At 44.2% G+C, this 19,695-nt stretch overlaps 2 protein-coding genes across 2 annotated transcripts in view; one reads left to right on the top strand and one right to left on the bottom strand.

Annotated features, from left to right (window-relative positions):
- shank1 (SH3 and multiple ankyrin repeat domains 1) overlaps positions 1 to 10,097 on the top strand; it is a 70,927-nt gene extending 60,830 nt beyond the window's left edge. The window contains 7 exon segments of the mRNA XM_079643008.1: positions 1,094 to 1,217; positions 1,870 to 4,102; positions 4,104 to 4,131; positions 4,134 to 5,383; positions 5,555 to 5,566; positions 5,845 to 6,741; positions 7,479 to 10,097. Coding sequence (XP_079499134.1) covers positions 1,094 to 1,217; positions 1,870 to 4,102; positions 4,104 to 4,131; positions 4,134 to 5,383; positions 5,555 to 5,566; positions 5,845 to 6,741; positions 7,479 to 7,566 — 4,632 coding nt within the window. The 3' untranslated portion in view covers positions 7,567 to 10,097.
- LOC307014817 (uncharacterized protein) lies at positions 9,292 to 19,554 on the bottom strand. The gene is made up of 4 exons (XM_079643005.1): positions 17,022 to 19,554; positions 16,316 to 16,359; positions 15,802 to 15,845; positions 9,292 to 15,602 (listed from the first exon to the last, which is right to left on the bottom strand). The coding sequence occupies exon 4, from the start codon at positions 12,829 to 12,831 to the stop codon at positions 11,017 to 11,019; it is 1,815 nt and encodes a 604-aa protein (XP_079499131.1). The 5' UTR covers positions 12,832 to 15,602; positions 15,802 to 15,845; positions 16,316 to 16,359; positions 17,022 to 19,554; the 3' UTR covers positions 9,292 to 11,016.
- Positions 19,555 to 19,695: the final 141 nt, after the last annotated feature.

Below are 19,695 nucleotides of genomic sequence, written 5' to 3'. Positions count from 1 at the left end.
ACTCTTTACAACATCAGGAGGATAGGTCCCCAGCTGACCCAGAAAGCGACACAACTTCTGGTCCAGGCTCTCGTCATCTCACGCCTAGACTACTGCAACTCCCTCCTGGCTGGTCTACCTGCATGTGCCATCCAACCTCTGCAGCTCATCCAGTATGCAGCGGCTCGTCTGGTCTTCAACCTTCCTACATTTTCCCACACCACGCCGCTCCTCCGCTCCCTTCACTGGCTTCCGGTAACTGCTACAATCCACTTCAAGACACTGGTACTTGCGTACCATGCTGCGAATGGATCTGGCCCTTCCTACATCCAGGACATGGTTAAACCGTACACCCCAGCACGTGCACTCAGCTCTGCATCAGCCAAACAGCTCGCTGCTCCCGCACTGCGAGGGGGACCCAAGTTCCCATCAGCAAAAACACGTGGGTTTGCTATCCTGGCTCCAAAATGGTGGAATGAGCTCCCCATTGAAATCAGGACAGCAGAAAGCTTACACATCTTCCGGCGCAGACTGAAAAATCATCTCTTTCGACTCCACTTCGAGCAATAAAATTACTAACAAAGCACTTATATACTAACAAAGGACTGGCTTATCTAAAGCCAGTTGAGTAGCACTTGAAAGGTTTTGGCTCTATGAAACCTGATGTACTTATATGATTCTGTTTTCTTCAAGTTTGTATCTTCTTTGTCGAATGCACTTATTGTAAGTCGCTTTGGATAAAAGCGTCAGCTAAATGCAATGTAATAAACCAGTTCAAGGACAATACAAGACACTTTTCACATTTGTGTCGAGCAGAATATGTAGTCCGAACACACATGGCAACGTCGTAAGTTCTGCAGCAACATCCTTACATTTAAAGAATATGAAAACAATTAAACTACTGTACCAGTTTTTTTTTTTTTAATAACAGTTATTGTTGACTATTTTAAACCTGCATAAATGTGCATAATTCTTTTTGACATTACAACAAACCAGCCAAGCAAAGGTGTGACTCTTAAAACCAATGATTTTGGTTCTCCGACCCGCACATGTATTGCACAATTGAATGTCCTGTTAATCTCATTTTTTTCACATGCTCTTTTTGGCGTTTCAGCCAAACTACGGGGATCAGTCTGGGACGGGGATGATGTCGTCTGGGTTGGGCCTCGGCTATGACCGTGGCCAGTTCACCTCAGGTCACGGCCCACCGCACGGTATGCTGCGGCAGAAGTCCATCGGTGAGGCTGTCTGTTCTTTCTGTCTGCCCCTCCTTTGGCCTGTCTGTCTGTCCTCTGGAGCAGCAGAGATCAACTCTGCGTCGACCTGTTTGTCTTGTCTGTGCCTAAAAATGTGCACACTTTCTGTCACCCTATCTGTATCTGTAGCTATTGTATGTTATACTTGTACTGTAAAAACAAGTTGTTTGTTTGTGTTAAACTCACCCTACTACTACTTGTTATATAAAGAATGGCCACTAATCTTTGTTTTATTCTTATGAATTAATTTCTGGTTTGTTGCTTACTGAGGCTTTGCTATCTCCACTCCTGAAATAGAAATGTGCTCTCTGGTGACCAACAAAACGAATGCTGCTGTGTGATGTTACCCAGTTGCTTCCTGTTTGTGGAATACATAGCACTAACTGATTTACCTACTAACAGACATGAGAACTGAGGACAGACTTGCTGGCAGTTACACGGGCAGTCAGATTAAGACAGACACTCTCAGATTACCGTTAACTTTCCTTTCTTTTGTTCCATTTCCCCTCTACTCTTATTCACCCCCAAACTTTTCTTCTGTTCTTATTCTCACTTTACACAATTTGTATTATACAGTAGGTTAATGCCTATTTCATCGCCATTTGTTTTCTTTTTTGTTAATGCTTTACTGCAGGGGCGGTTGAGGACGAAAGGCAGTTCCTGCATCCTCCAGCAATGAAGTTTGCTCGCAGTCTGTCAGTGCCCGGCCCAGACGAAATCCCCCCTCCTCCCACCACAGCACCACCAGAACCTCCATTCTCCTCTGCTCCGCCACTTGGTTGGAGAACAAAGTCCTCCCAGCAGCCCTCTGTCTCTGTGTCCCAGTCCACAGCCACCTCTGCACACTACCAGCCCTACTCCCAGCCAGTGCACTTTACCCACGGGGGCAGGGAAAGGGCAGGGGGTCCCAGCACTGGCCCCAGTGGTGGAGCAGTGGACCACACCACCTCATATGCACACGCTGCTGCCCATACTACTCAAAGCAGGACTGCTTCGAGGAAAGTTGCCTATACTGGAGAGCCTGGTGGAGCTGGGTCAGGGGCTGGTGGAGGGGCTGGAGGAGGGGCCAAGGCAGCAGGTCTTAGAAGAGGCTACAGCACAGCGGTCTCCCCCTCCAGCATTGCCACTGTAATGCCCCAGCAACAGCAGCCTGCCCAGAGCCAATCCCATCGTGCAGAGCGCAGTGCAGCTGGAGCAGGCGGTCCTAAAGGAGGGGCCCGGAGAGGTAAAGGCCCCCTGGTGAAGCAATCCAAAGTAGAAGACCTGCGCTTGAGCCAGGGTACACTGGGGGGTAAAGGCACAGTGGAGAAAAGCTCCATCCCCATCCCCACAATAATTGTCAAGGCCCCTTCAACCAGCAGCAGTGGGCGCAGCAGCCAAGGCAGCAGTGTGGAGGCCGATGTTCCTGCATCAGGGGAGGCAGATGAATCCAAAACAGCTCATGGTCCTCCCCCCTCCAGTCCTGCTCCGCAGCCCCCTGCCCCACCTTCCATCCCAGCACCGCCGCCTCCATCCTTACCCTCAATGCGTGCCCAGGATAATATGGACTATACTAGCCAGTTCGGTGCTGCCATTGTTGGCGCTGCTCGCCGAGACAGGGGACGGTTTCATGAACTCTGCCGAAAGGGTTCCTCAATGTTCATGTCTGCTGATGAGGACGTGATTCTTGGGGGAGGGAGTGATGGCATTTCAAGGACTCAAGCGTTGCAGCAACAGCTTAGCACACAGGCTGAAAACTCATCAACACGGCTGCGCCCCTCCAAGTCTATTGATGAGGGCATGTTCTCTGGGGACAGCTTTATCCATCACACCCGCAGTATGCCTCCAGCCTTTGACCTACCTGAGTACTCCTCAGCTGCCCAGGACTATCAGCCCAAATCTGTACCTACTGACCTTTACACTGGCAGGCAGTCCGCATCCTCTAGTAAAACCACCTTCATTCACCCTCTAACAGGAAAGGCTCTTGACCCCACATCGCCACTAGGTCTCGCCCTCGCTGCGAGAGAGCGTGCTCTGAGGGATGACAGCAGGTTAAGGAGAGGAACAGAGCCCCACTTCACCCGCCAGATGTCGAGTGGGGGGTTTCCTTCTTCTTCTGTCACCTCTCAGCCAGTGTCTTCCACCGCCCAGTCCTCCAGCTCCTCTTACCTGGTCACCTCATCTTCTTTGGCTGCTACTACGGCCACTGCTGGCCGCCCACCCTCACCCAGAATCCTCAGAGGAGTCGGGAGTGTGTGGAATGAGGAAGGCGGTGGAGGAGAGAGAGAGCGGGATGGAGGAGGGGCACGTGAGGGGCTAAGAGTTCGCTTTTCTGAAGATAAAACGGTCCACACACACCACTACCAGTCTCAGCCGTTTCAGCCATCCTACAAGGAGAGGGAGCGGGAGAGGTCGAGGGAGCGGGAGAGGTCGAGGGAGCGGGAGAGGTCGAGGGAGAGGGAGATGTCAAGAGAGAGAGAGAGAGAACAAGAGAGGGAGGGTTACTTAAGGAGGGCAGAGCAGGCTGCTGATAGTGCTGCTCAACAGGGGTCCCAGCAGCCTCAGAGACCCTCTTTTCTCAGGATGGAAAGTCAAGCTGATGCCTATATCTTGTCCCTCACCCCTCCCTCCCCTCCCCCTACCGGTACTCAGCAGACAGCCAACAGTACTGGGAGCACTGGGTCTGGTTTGATGGTTCTTCCTCCCCCTGCCCCTTCAATTGATGCGGACGATGAGTTTGTCTACGCAGACCCTCTCCCACCTCCGTTACAGTTTGCTAACAGCTTCGACAGGGGGATGGGGGGAATGTCAGGGTACTCGCAACACGGGATGCGCCCCAACAGCCTGCTTTCCCGCCAACAGCAGGTCCCGCCCCCTCCACCTCCACCTCCTCCACCACCACCCCCTCCAACAACCCAAAAAGAATCATTTATAGGTGGGTTTCCTGCTCACACACCCCTGCCCTCACCTCAGGCAGGGGACTCCACTGCCTCCAGCCTCACATCGTATGACAGCGAGGTGGCTAACCTGACTCAGTCCGCTCACTCCCCCTCCCAAACCTCACCCAACCCTCTGCCCTCTCACTCGCCCTCTACCCTGCAGCCCACCTCAGCATCGGGACCTCCACCTCCCCCCTCAGTCTCGCCACCGCCTCCTCCTGGATCCTATCACAGACCCTTCTCTATGTCCCACCCCCACCACCTTTACAACAGCTCTCACACACCTGGGCGCTCCCCCACGCCTCCCCCACACACAGTCACGCCCCCCCCGGCCTACCGTGGTCCCCAAGCCCCCTCCTCCACTGCTGCCACCCCCGCTCCACATAGGGGCGCTGCCTCACATGCCAAGACCGCTAGCTGTGCCGCTACAACCACCGCTGCTGCCACCACAACAAGCACCTCCACTCAGCTCTACCAGGAGCGCACACACACCACACACACAACATCTTCCATTGCCATTAGTCGCAAGACAGGGGACCACCACCGTCCCACCCCCACTACCAAGAAAGGAGAGTCCCTGGAGACGGTAGTGGACTCTGGGATTGAAGAGCTGGACAGCCGCAGCAGCAGTGACCACCACCTGGACAGCATCCTGGCCGGGGTCCGGGGAGACAGGCTGGACCGCGGGGAGAGGGGAGGACGGATGGGAGGACGGGGTGGGACAGGGGTATCAGAAAGGGGAGGAGATTTTCTGGAGTCGTACATGAGCTATCTGGACGGACAATCTTTTGAGATGCAGAATGCGACAGCAGCCACCTCCACCTACCCGAAAAGCAACAGGTTCAGAGAGGGAGGTCGCACCAGTGACATCCACAGGCAGACCAGCACTGCTCCTGCATCCTTCCACTCCCACAGACAAAGGGAGGAGCAGACGGAGGACGAGGCTGATGACGGAGTGGATGAAAGTGGCAGGGATCGGTATGGGTCGAGGGACATGCATTTGGGACGTCCCGTTTCACCGTACTTTGAACGCCCTCGCACCCCTGAGATGAAGCCTCTCTGGGACGAGGGGCAAATGGCCGGTGACCAATCTGCAGCACTTTTAGAGGGGAAGAAGATTTACCCTCCTGCGTCCAGTATGAAGCCAAGCATCATAAATGAGCTGAACAGTAAACTGCAGCAAAGAACCAAGGAGACCTGGAGCAGCCAGAGAGCGCTGAGCAGACACAGGTACACATCAGAGAGAGCCTCAGCTTTATGTTTCTCAGTGTTACAGCATGTTGTTGTTGAAGCCTTCTGTGAAAAACGCTGTACTGTCTGTTTATGTCTTGTGTACGTGTTTTGTCTATACCGTGTAAAACTCTCCTTTTATTTTTCTGTCTTTTCATGTGTTTCTCTCAGAAGCAGAAACAGGTAATTGTGCCGGTTCTCCGCTCCTTTTTTTTCTGTCAGGAAGAACATCACACATTTGCTTGACTTTACAGCCTATTGTGATACGCAAGGAGAGAAAATGTTTTTAAACATGTAGAGCACTAACTTGCACACAATCAAAAAAGCTGAAGACCACAAGTCCTTAAAATAACTGGAAAATGATGTTTCCCTTAATGTGTGTGCATTATTTTCAGCTTACTGTTTTAGTTTTTTCTCTAAGGATTTATCTTGTAACAGTTTCTCTCCCTCTCCATTCACAGATTTTCAGAAGACTCAGCCTCAGCTCTGAGCCCCCCCTCAGCTCGATCCACGTCACCATCTCCGATTTCATTATCGCAGCCATCATTGTCCCCGTCCCCGACCCCGACCCCTACTTCCCAGTACCCTAACTGGGGACGTTCCCCATCTCCTCAACCTCAAGTTGCCTCTCAGCCTCCACGTTCCCAATCCCCCCTGTCCCCAACAGGTTATGCCCCTTATCCAACTTCCCCCAAACACAGACCTGTGTACCGGACCAAAGCACTAGAATTTCAGTTCATCCCGAGTCGAGAGTCCCGTAAAGCAGAGTCACACATGATGCAGCGTAGGCGAGCACCCAGCCCCCTCATCTCCCCCTCAGAGAGGCCCAAGGTGGGTCCACCACGGCCATCTTCCCTCCCGCTGCTCCCTACCACTCCTCTCTACAGTGCTATGTACGACCTCCGAGGTTCAGTTACCCCACCATCACCTGGAAACCCTCTTGGAGATCCTTACTTCTCGCCTTCCCCTCCCCTGTTTGCCCCCTCTGGTGCCCCTCCTCCTCCAAACAACGCTTTAGTTGTTTCTCGCTCCCTCTCCCCAACTCACTTCCTGTCGGGGACCTCATCTCCGCCCATGCATCCTCACCCTCCACCTACATGCCTGAGTTATCCCCATCTACCGCCCCCTTCCCCTACAAAGCCTTTTGCCGCCAAGCCGCTGCCCTACTGGACCAAGTACGACGTTGCAGACTGGTTAGGATACCTGAACCTAGGAGAGCACAGAGATCGTTTCCTTGACAACGAAATTGACGGCTCCCACCTGCCCTCCCTAACGAAGGATGACTTTCTGGATCTGGGTGTAACACGTGTCGGCCACCGCATGAATATAGAGCGTGCCCTGAGGACCGTAATGGACAGGTATGGCTTCAACTTTCCAAGTCAATTATTTCAATCATGAAAGATTTTTTTCTTTTTTCTTAGAGATATTTATTTACATTAATGGACACATCTTAAGGGAGAGGTGCAGCTGTAAGTAGTATAAAACAAAAGACCTGTGGGTTTAGACCTTTATATACAGTATACAGTCTATTGTTTAGACACTGGTTGAGATGTTCAGTAAACTTCTGATGATGTACTGACGATGCCTGAAGTTACAGCCAATGATAGGTGAACAGATTTGACAGCAGCACAATGATTGGCTTCATGTAGTTGGGGAGCTAAAAAGGTGACTGCCCATAGTCAGCTTAGTAGGGTTAGGGTTAGAGTTAGGGTTAGCAGCTAGAGTAGTGAGAGAGAAAAGGAGTTCAGAATGAAAATGATGGTAGTCTTTCTGATTGAACTTGTGCTCAGCTTAATTTGGTTCCATGCAGTTTTCTCTGTTAATAAACTTTTCTTCTTTTTTTTTCATGGACAGATGTATCCAAAATACATATTAAACTATATTTAATACAAATAACACCTAGAACCAGAAGCTTCCATGAAAAATGTTTTCATTATAACTATTTTATTTAAACTAGCTTTTCATTTAAAATTGTAATTTATTGTATGTTTTTTTGTTTCATAAAGCAAGATTCCATTACAAAAACACTATGAAACAACCCCATTCACTACCATTCGTTTTACAAAACACGATTTGTCTGTTCTTCTGTCCTCAGGCTGTCCAGCAGCCCATTTCCCATTTCTGTTCTCTCACCTCGGGATGGACAGATTGACAGGAGGAGGGACGATGGGAGTCGGAGCTGAGGTTGCAACCGCAGAGGCAGGAGAGAGAGGAAGAAGGGTTTGAGTCAATGAGGGAGGAAGGCACAACTGCTGCTATCCATGGTGGATTCACACAACAAAATAGGGGGGAACATATTTACACAGAGAGCGACAAAAAGAGGGAGGCAATTCCCAAAGGGAGATGGAAACACATGGAAAAAGAGATGATGATCCATAAAGAAGCCGGCTGGCGCGCCCCAGTTGTGGCACGCTGATTTACACAAGTACACTCCCCATATGCATGCACAGTCACACCCATCAACAAACAAGTAACACAAATACAGTTTAGTCCAAAATGCATACGAAGACACTATGGCGGAAGCAGATATAACAAGGGAAGCGATGAAACCGAACCAAATACTTGACAGGAACAATCAACAGCCTGTTAGATTTCTAGAATAAAATCAAGCAGGTGTTTGATGTTGCCGAGTTTGAAAATAAGAAAAGGTGTCCGTCAGTGTGCAGCTGTTTGTTGCTCTAACCCCTCAGCCAGCTGGTTAAATCTGTTCAGGTTTAAGAGTGGAGCCCACCAAGAACATTTAGAGTGCAATCAATGACAACCCTGCCCCGTGTGAATGGATGTTAGCTTTAAAATATGTGTGAATATCATTGAGGAATGCGTATTTGAGGGTGAGGCTGCAGGTTTGATGCTTTGTCTAACTGCATGGTCAACGTAGGATGGCGCAGGGCAGTAAATCATGAAGACCGATAACTGGCGTCCTTGATTTAAAACCAAGGATGTTGGCTTGGGTTCGGCTTTAATTGGTTTACGTCCTGTTTTTACCTCACCGCTGGTAGGGCTCCTTCCTCACTGCAGATCCTGTGGTCAGGATCTAAAGTGTTTCTCTATAGCTCTTTATCATCTGCAGTCTTATAACAACATATATACAGACTGGTCACTGTATCACACATTTGTAGCAAAAATAAGTGCCCAGACCAACAAAATAATATAAAAAATGTAAACACTGATACACACACAGGCACCTGTGTTACTACTATACACGCCTGCATGCATACACCAACATGTAGACGAACACATACCCACAAGCACTTGCAAGTGGTTGTGTTAGAGTTTATGGGACACCTTATATATAGACACACTATATGTTTGGATCCGAGATATACTTATACGAAAGGAGACAGACTGTGCTTTCAACGTAACAATGTGAAGAGATATCCCTCGAGGATTTTATTTATGGAGAAAGACTTCCTTAGCGTCTGGACAACTGTTGAACAACCATTCAGACCTTCCGTCCGAGGGAGACTGGAAAGGAGAGGGGAGGGGAAGAGGAAAAACTGCCATTTACTTGCTCTTTCCCAACCAATCCCCCCTTCTCCTTCCAGGAGAGGCCCCCCCCCCCTCTCTCGACTAAATCCAGGAGGAAACAAACAGCCACCCGGCCGAGGAGATCTGGGAGAAACGCTTATATCGAGTTTTAATACTATGATTGTTCTTACAATTTTTAAACTTTAAATGGGAATACTGGAATACTAATATTGATATGAAGAGATGTATTATTAGTATATATCATTACTTTCATCGTCCTTACTGTTATAGTTTCAGAGGGTTCCTGCTTTCTGCCTTTGGTGGCTGATATGGCGCTCTGGGCAGAAGGTTTATTTTCTGACTGTGATGAAGAAAATTGTCTTGGTTATATATATAAAAATATATGTGTATACTATAAATAGGTATTTTTGAATTGAAGATGCATATTATTTTGTGCACGGTACCCTTAACATTGCTTCTATGTGATAAGAAGCATTGCAACTTAATGTGAAGCACATTTCAGATACACTTTCTTTTTCTTTCTCCTTAGGCTACTGCTACTCTTTTGTCAAACTGTGAGGCATTTGACAAGGACAATAATGGCTTAAAATATATATTTGTTTTCTCTTTTAAAAGTTAGTCGCCACTTAATAATATGCAGATACTGAATGTGTTGCACCTCTTAAATTAGGGATGCCAATACACAAAAGTAAAAATCTATGTCATTGTTTTTCCAAATCATATTGCACTAAATGTCTTCTATTTCTCCATCAGCTTCCACTGCACATGAACATCTCCTTACAACTTCAGTCCTGATTTCTCACTGTTGATCAGATCAAATATAAGGGCTCTCTCATGACTTCTCTACCTTGAACAACAGCTCACCTCTCCTGCTGCTTCGAGTCCTCAAACACATATCACACGTGCGTTTTACATCGGGGTGTAGATGGGGAGTTTCCTTACTGCTATCTAGCCTCACTGTTTTTGCAAAAAGATACATTAGTTTTCAAAAGTGCACATACACACAAGCACGTGAATGAGGAAAAGTGGTTTTGTCTCCGTAATTGCTTGGTGCTGGTGGTCAAGGAGGGATTTTATTTGAATGCAGGGGAAATGGCAATAAGGACGATGAAAACAATGGTCATCTAATTATGGTTCAAGATGTAAAAAAAAAAGTCTCAAAAGTTCTAAAGAATCTCTGTCTTCCAAATAATGTTTAACATAAAGCTACAATGTATTTATTTAACTGTTGTGCTTTCTATACAGTTTGACTTGTTCTCTACATCTTCCACTGTTAATGAACTCACAGTATGAAGAGCTCCAGTCTGTTTCCCATTTGCATCTACATGGCATTTTCTGCAGTCGTGCATATGTGCTGTCTATGCTCACAGCTAATTGTTTATTATAGTCTAGGACCTGGGTTAGATATGTATGCACTTAATTTAGGAGAGAATATCTCAACTGTTCTAGACTAATATGACCCCACTGAACAACTTGGGATGTGTGCCAAAATCTCTATCCGGGACGAAAAGCCCCCAAAATGACCACGCCCCTTTTTAAAGACCACGCCCCTTTTCATCGGAAGTGCTACTTCCGATATAGCTGTATCTTCTAAACCGTTTGAGCTACAGATTTTCTGAGGTGCTCAAAAATGTTCAGAATGGCCATATCTAGGGGGAGGGGGTATTATAAATGTCTAATTTGATATTTCACGAGAACATTCGGTCCACTTATTACCATACAACTACCCAAGTACTGGAAATTCAGTTATCCTCTCATGAATTATGTGCATACATGCCTATCTTAACTTAGGTCTTCTACTAATTAATATAACCATTGAATTATAAACTAACAAGACTGCTTTTGAGGCCCTCAAAATGTTCATATTTGACTAGAAATGGCTAAAAAACGTTAATAGGTCAACTTACATACAACTACCTATACACACTGGAATGGCCATTATATTTATTAATTTAAACTTTCTGGACTTAGAGCAAAGTTAGAACATTTGTGTCATGTAGAGAGCTTAAATAAATCACCCAACAGCCAACAATACTTATTTAACACCACATTAGTACTGTTTATGTGTCACGTAAACCAGGGTGAGGAACATGAAGAGTAAGACAACAGAGTCCAGGTCCCCGTATGAGGATGATGAGCAGTGCTCATTCAGTGATAGGGTTTTTACAACAATCGCCTCCCTTGCATTTGTAGTACTTGCAACACTTGATCCCAGCTACCCTGCAGGGACACCCATTCTTGCGAGCACACTTGCCACATGTGCAGGGATCTGGCAGGCCTTCGGGTTTTGAGATCACAAACTCAGGGACTAATGAACTACCCAATCTTACAAAACCATAATTCTCGGCATTCATAATCGAGGTGGCGTCTCTAAATGAGGCTTGGACCCACATCTGCTGTTGGTGATACCCTCTATGGATATGTTTTCTTGCATTAGTTGATGTGCAAGTGGTTCTCTCGAAGTCCATCTTGAGGGCATTGCTATCAAATGCAGCGAGTCGCAGGTCGTCAAATGTCTTCAGGTATGTTGATGGTTTGAGACACTTGACCAAGAATGTCTCTGCCAGCTCTATTGCATTTTCTGTTAGCTGTGGACTGTCGAAATTCAGGATCAGAGAGGAATTTTCTGGTTTGCGGACAGCATTCAGGGCTGCAAGTTTAGTTGATATCTTGCTGGTTGTATCGCACCCAGTCAGCGCATGGAGTGCTGGGAGACACTTTGTGAGCTCGTCTCCCAGCGCTAAGCAGATATCATGGAGTGGTAATATTGATCTTCTCACTCCTGAGTTGCGGACGAGCCAGAGCTCTTTGAGACCAAGATCTCTCCAATTGACTGTGATGTGGTATAACAGGCACACAAAGACATCTGTGTCACCTGATGACAGCGTAATGGATGTAGGTCCTGACCGGTGGCTTAGAATGTCCTGCACATGGAACATCATCCTGTCGTCAGCTTCCTCGTGTGTGCAGTTGAGCCGAGGGAATGGAGAAGCACACCCAGCTGACACCGTCCATGCCTGTGGTGATATACCAAGGTATAGAGGTTTGGTACCTTGGTAATTGGTGGTGAGCCACTCAACATAGAATGCCTGGAAAGCAGTTTTGCTGATGGAAGACGACCAGAAGTTCTCTAACACCACTGGGACATTTTTGTTCGGTGATATCACATCAAGGACAACCATTTCCTTTGACTTCCCTCTTCTCTCCCTCTCTCCATTCTTGATGCTATCCTCTCTGTAAGTGTAGAAAACGATGTGGATCTCATCACAGTTGTGTCCAGCTTTGGTGACCATAGATGTCAAGGCAATAGCAAAGTCATGGAATGTTTTGACGGGCGGATCAAGCTTCTTTAAGGGGACCTTTCTCACCAAGGCCATGAAGTCGATAATGATGGCGTGGGTTTGTGGGGATGTTTCTGGACCTTTTTTATCTATTACTGGGCACAACTTCAGCAGCTCAGTCCCAAGTTGTGATTTGGCACTCTTCCTCAAGTAACCATCTTTGTCAACCAAGAAGAACGCAGAGTTGGTGATCTCATGCTGGAGTAGCTCCTCAACAGTGAAACCCCGGTGACACCCATACTCAATAAACATGAGAGCTTTGTTTGTCTCATCTTTGATGTCTACTTTGGGAGCCAAATTCAAGGTGGTCTTAGGGGACGTAAACTTGATTTTGCTAATAGTTGAGTGTATCGATATCGACCTATTTCTGAGTCGCTCATCGATAAATTTAGCACAAGCAGCGCTGCCCTCCTTCATACAGCACAACAACTTGTCTATGTCTACGTTGGTCACAATTCCTCCAGTGAGAATATTCTTCAGCGCTACCTGGTCTTGTAGAGGACTGCATACCTTCAGGAGATACTCTGCTATGTCTTGCACCATCCCAACTATCTTAGTTGCAGTACTCGGATTGAAGTCGTGGTGAAGTGAGAGTTCTCCTTTTACATCATCCTTCATCTTCTGGAGGTCAACGTACTGGTCTTTCTTATGCTTGATGATACCCCACAGAGCTACTGCTTCCTTCTTCCTGGTGATACCAATGATCCCCCCACTCACTTTGGCAGGCCGGTTGTAGCACTGTTGGTACAAAGTACCATCTGGGATATTCGTTTGTTACTTGGGTATGTAAAACAGACGGCGTCTCCATACATCTCGATGATCAGCTGCTTTACAGTTCTGTTTGACACTATTCCAGCTGAACCTTCATTTAGCCTGTCTCTGATGGAAGTCAGACTGTGTGCTGACCTACTAAAGTCAATCCCAAGGGCTAAAAATCTAGCCTTGAAGGAGTTGTCTCCGGCTGTTACCGACTCCTCCTTTTCGAGGTTTTTCAGTATTTCATCAATTTTAGCATGATATTTATTGAAATAGACTTTACAACATTGGTCGTGATATCGGATATCAGCCGCAAAAACATCATCAAGCTCACACATTGCCGCTGTTTCAGTGTACACATGGTCCTTGAACAACATGGCCGCATTTAGTAGTTTTTGGGCCATGGGCCTTTCACAGATTCTGAACAATGTGTGTATTTTCTTCTGTTTAAATGTCTTGCAATCCGAACCAAAAAAGATACAGACATTTGTAGTTACACTGGACTTAAATCGCTTGCTGTGTCGCTCAGATGTATCATTAATAGGCCCCTGCTGAGATGGTTCTGATTGTTCTAGTGGTTGGGTTATGCTGTCAGTCTTAGCCATATCCCTTTGAAAACTTCTGTAGCAAGATGAGGTGTGGTATTTCATGATACCCTGCTCTTGCACGGTCAGTTGAAGAACCCTAGCAGCTCGAGTGTCATTACTCTCTGTTTGTTTGGCAAGCGAAACAATATAACCCCTGCCGATTTCACCACTAGAGAGGTACTCAGATCGGTTCTTCTTCTGGCATAGGATGCACTCCTCGAGATCGATCGGCTTGATCGGCTTAGGTTTAGCAGAAGGAGCAGCGAGCGGTACCACATCCTGAAAATAAAAGAAACATGTTTAAAATTATCGATGGCATGGGTTATCAGTATCACCATACAATATACTACTTGGCATACCCACAGAAAGAAGAGGTAGGTAAATAAAAAAATTAAAGCTTGTCTTACCATTTCGCTGTACTTCAGTGAGATATTATCTCTGTTAAACTGGATGGATAAGTACTCTCTCCAGCTGTTAGCACTGGTGCTATGAATAAACTAAATGCAGTTAGTTTTATATAATTCAATGGTTATATTAATTAGTAGAAGACCTAAGTTAAGACAGGCATGTATGCACATAATTCATGAGAGGATAACTCAATTTCCAGTACTTGGGTAGTTGTATGGTAATAAGTGGACCGAATGTTCTCTTGAACACCCCGTCCCCCTAGATATTGCCATTCTGAACATTTTGAGCACCTCAGAAAATATGTAGCTCAAACGGTTTAGAAGATATAGCTATATCGGAAGTAGCACTTCCGATGAAAAGGGGCGTGGTCTTTAAACAAAGGGCGTGTTCATTTTGGGGCTTTTCTTCCCGGATAGAGATTTTGGCACACATCCCAAGTTGTTCAGTGGGGTCATATTAGTCTAGAACAGTTGAGATATTCTCTCCTAAATTAAGTGCATACATATCTAACCCAGGTCCTCTACTATTACCAGCATATTATGCAATGACCTTATTTCCATTAGCAACTGTGGCTTTTCACCTTTCCCTTTAAAGGTTTTAAAGTGTTTTTCATCTAAAAAGGGTGTGTTTCTGATAGGGTGAACAAGCAGAATGTGGCATCCTTTCCAAACTTATTTCAGAGCCGAGTTGTACATGTCCCCTTCAGGTCTCTAAAACATTTGCTAGTGAAAATAAGGCCAATTAATAACTGTGGATAAGACATCTTGAAATAATCGCTTACTGATAACATGATGTTCACATTAAGTGACATACAAGAAACATATTTTTTGGAGAATTGTCCTTAATCCTTTCTTTGCGTTTTAAAAGTAATTAATATATATATCGTGGCCGTCAGGAGAACAAGATGATGGAATTGGTCTGACTCTATAGAAAGCATTTATTTTCCTTTAAGAGATCTTTTAAAATATGAGAATATGAACTGGTGAAAGGTAACTTACAGAATGTATATGTGATATGCATATACAGTACACATTCATATACACATGAATTTCAAATGTTTTAAGAGATAATAAATTGTTAGAATTATAAAGATACAGAAACAAAGTTCTATTTTATTTTTTCTGTAATGAAAAATGTTTTTATTTCCACCTGGACACCTACAGTATATTTACCCTGTGGAGTTTGGAAATCATTTCTAAACATTTTTTACTCACTTTAAGGTCCCAAATATATCACCCCAGCAAACAATCATGTTAATTTGGGTATATGCTATGTACTTTAACAGAGTGAGATCAATCCATTATTAGTGATATCAAATCTATTTCAACAAATAAAACATTCATTCCATGCCCCTGCACATTAAGCTAACGTCAAGTGTTTTATTGATACCCTGTATTTAGAACAATTGAGTAAATCATTTGAAGGCCATAAACCGAAATGGTAGTTTATGCAGTTGTTATGATAATCTGTATTTCTTTACTCAAGTGTAACATTTGTAGACAAATTAAGAATCAAAGTAATTTTAATGTTCTTTTATTTGATAAAAAATCCAAGCAAATGCAGAATATTAAACATAATACAAGCAAATGACATTACAACATTGTTATAAAGCAGGTGAAGTATGCAGAGGACCAGTACCTGGAAGAGAGCAAAGAAGAGCAGTCAGAATAGTCTGAATCCCACAAGGTTAACAAAATGCTTTCAGAAATCATCTCCTCAGAGCCTGCCTTGTCAGGGGCAGAGCTGCACTTCTGTCAACACTGTATTTCTGAGCCCAGTGCTATACATCACAAGAGATCAACATTCACTATGTCTGCAGGAGATTCATGAAACACACCTGATACAAGTCCAGTCTTCAAATGGTTTTACCGCCTGAAACACCTGAGGAAAAAAAAAGGAATAGTTAGCCTCTTGTCATAATTCCTACTTTTGATCATGATGAACCCATTTTCTCCTCAGAAACTCTGGCTTGTCAGGGCCAAAGATGCACTTTTATCTTCATACTGACTAAGAGCCCAGTGCAAGTCATCAGGGGAGAAAGACAGCCAAATCCACCCTGGCAGTAGATGGTATGTACATCTCCATACACAAGAATAACCTCCTAAACAGCTGTTATTAAAGTAACAAATGCAAATGTAGAATCCTAGTCTTTTCGTGGTGTGGAAGCAGGCAATTAGAGGAAGCGTGGACCTTCAGCAGATACAAGTTGTGGCGAAATGTATGAATGGTTTGTTTAAAAAAAAAACTAAAAAAACACAGAAAGTCCATGATCATCCAGAACAAGGTGTCTTATTAACAATGTGATAAAGTATCTGTCTCCAAAGTTTGTAGAGCAATTATATTTGACATACCTGTAAAGTCCAGTCAAGGAGAGGTTCCACGTGTTGAAAGTGATCTGAAGGGACAGAAGCATGTTTTAATGTGTTGCCATGACTATAACATTAGGCCAGCATTAGCTGATTTTCTCCTCAGAAACTCTGGCTTGTCAGGGCCAAAGATGCACTTTTCTCTTCATACGGACTCAGAGCCCAGTGCAAGTCATCAGGGGAGGAGACACTGCATCAGACTGTTAGCTACCATGCTAATGTTAGCTGCTAGGCTCACCACGTGGAGAAAGGCCCACTGGGTTACTGATTTTCCGGCTTAAAGATGTAAGTTGCAGTAACGGTCTAGAAATGGGTGAGTTTGGGTCTGACCTACAACATCCTCAACACTAGTGTTGTGAGTTGCACATGCTTTGAGTGTTAAGCACATGTCAAAATTTTAAAGTCCACATTCAAATGACCAAAGTATTTTTTTGTTATACAGCCTTCACGAAAGCCTCCAAGAATGTGTTTATAAGCGTTAATCAAACATAATTTGCTCAACTTTAACGTTGTAAATTACGTTAGCGTGGATGTTAAGTTTAAGTAACCCTTATTCATCCTCAGATCAGGAAAAGTCGGTGGATAGCTGTATTTGCATCAATGCAATACTTAACTATTCAATACCTACTATATAACTCAAGCATGTTATTATTGAAGTGAAATTATTTTTAGATTATTATTTTTATCTTACCAGTTGCGTCGGTGTTACGATCGAGGCAGGCAGAAAGCAAGTGACTGCTGCTGGCGTTTACACGTCTTTTAAATATTGGCAGTTTGAGGTCAGTTTATAAAACCATTGTCGCCACCTACTGGTCTGGAGCAGAACATTGACTAAAAGACAAAAACAAGTCCCAACAGTGGCTATTAATAATATTCTTAGGTGGCAGATTCCAAATTCCTTGAGAAAGTATCTCCACCTCAATATTTGTGTAAATAAAATGAGCTTGAAATAGGCTAGGTGTTGCTTTCCTCCTGTGTTGTAAGCATAACATTGTGTTTACACTAAAATGCCTAAATACATGAAAACTCGCACACATCTTTACATTGTCACAACCAAATCTCAGTCAAAGGAGGATAAATGCTACAGGCCTTGAAGCATTTTCTCTGTATGTTAGCAGGTTTAAAAAACGAGTAAGCCTATAGCTTCAAGCACATGTAAGGAGCGAGGCAACCTGCTTGTAGTACTATCAGGTGTATGTCTGCCCTCTCGTGGCCACAGTGAGTCACTGCAACTGCCTTCTACTTGTAAAGTAAAACGCAACACCACAGTTGTTCTTCCGAATTATACTTTCAAAATAAAACATTTACAATACATACTTGTACATTTTTAATACACGATGATTGACATTGTATTGGGAGGGAAGCTTTGCACCACAGGTTGCGAGTCTGAGGCAGGCAACCTGTGTGTATTTACAGTCTACCTACCAGTAGCTACTTAATCAGAAATATGTAGGCCTATGGCCTCTAGTGGTTAAATAAGGAATATCAACTGCTCTTTTCTAGTGATGTCAAACCAGAGCCGTGGAAGAGATACAAAAAAACACAATATAGTAGTACTTCCGAATAATACTTTCAAAAATAAAACGTTTGCAACAGACAGACGAAGTTATGCAGAATGAGTACATTTACTAAAAACTAAATGGATATAAAATACAAGAGACATTTTCAAGTTTAACAAACGTTACAACATGTTTCTTGACATATCAGTAACTGTAAAGGAGAGTTTATCAAACTCCAGCAGGTTGTTTATCAAACCCATCAATTTACACTTTGCTAAATATGTTCCTCATCTCTTACTCAGACTTATGTTGTTTACTTATGCATAATATTCTAATAGTAAAAATCAAAAATAATCTTTGAGCCAGACACATTTATGTTTATTTAAATAGTTCCCACAGAATGCTATGTAAATCTCCCCTCTGTGGGATGAATAAAGGTATTCTGATTCTGAACTGCAGATGTTCACAAAAAACACAACGGGAGACATTAATTTCTTGGAGCGTTTCAAAATAATACTTGCAGAAAGGTTTAGTTAGATTTAGATGAACACTAATATGACAAAAATTATAAACGATGTTAACGGTAAAAAAGACAAGACGACTGATAGGCAGATGTGTCAATTGCTCAATAAACACAGATCTTAATAAAGCATGCTACTATCTATACATTTGATGATATGACCTTAACTGAACAGATATATATCACATAATACATTTTTACTCAGTTCTGATTCAGTATTCACAGATGCTGTACAAAGGTTTTTTCTGCAGATGTCAAAAGCTTGAAAAATAATCAATAATTTTAAACAAAAGTCAATGATTTTAAACATGCAGATCTTGAATTATATTTTTACATCACTCTGGCCACAGTAGTTTGGTGGGTAGCCTGAGGAATGCCTTTTCAAAAACAATCTCTCATGAGATGCTTTAATTTGTTGGTCCAAAGTTAAACTAATATTTAATTCACATCAGCATAAACAATGTTCATGTACTTGACTACACAAGCCAAACAAATTCAAAAAAACCTTCATTTAAAGTGAACCCTTTGTAGACAGAGTTTCAAGTCTATATTTGCATTTTGCTTAGGGCTATGATATAATTAATATACAGCTTGTGGTGGAACTTCTTCTACTTTCCAGACGAAGAAAGCTGATGTCAAATTCCTAGTATTATTGTTACTATGCTTTAAAGAATGTACACTGTGCCACTGCATCACGAAACATGACTAAACAGTGACCTCATTCCACTTGTTGTCATTGTCTGCCTCTTTTAGTTATCACCATTTTAATCACAGGATCCCACAATGTTGTCATGACATGTCTTTTATCATTCCAAATGTGACTATAGTATACCTAACACAGGACTACTGCTTACTGAGAGCAAGTTGTAGCTGGGCGTAAACTTTGCCACGATGCCAGCTGTCTAGTTATTTACTTGACATGTTCTGGCAAGGCAAAGTTGCACAAGCTCAGCCTAGCATGAAGTCAGAGCGGGAGTTGGGAGTGTGAACAATTATTCTTCAGGGGTCTCTGACTTCAAAGAATCTCTGCATTTACCACACACACCGGATGTATCCTCCAGCTGTGGAGGCAGGCCTTACCAAACTACCCCGGGGGAACGTAAGGAGAGGAAAGAGGGGGTATGAAGTCGAGCACAGGGGGATGGAGTTCTCCTTATCTGGTCATGCTGCTTTGAGCTTGTTTGTAAAATTGTATAATTACACACACACACACACACACACACACACACACACACACACACACACACACACACACACACACACACACACACACACACACACACACACACACACACACACACACACACACACACACACACACACACACACACACACACACACACACA

This window comes from Notothenia rossii, assembly GCF_949606895.1.
Source record: "Notothenia rossii genome assembly, chromosome: 8".
In the NCBI taxonomy this organism is placed as follows: Eukaryota; Metazoa; Chordata; class Actinopteri; order Perciformes; family Nototheniidae; genus Notothenia; species Notothenia rossii.
This window is presented reverse-complemented; position numbering and strand designations above follow the sequence as displayed.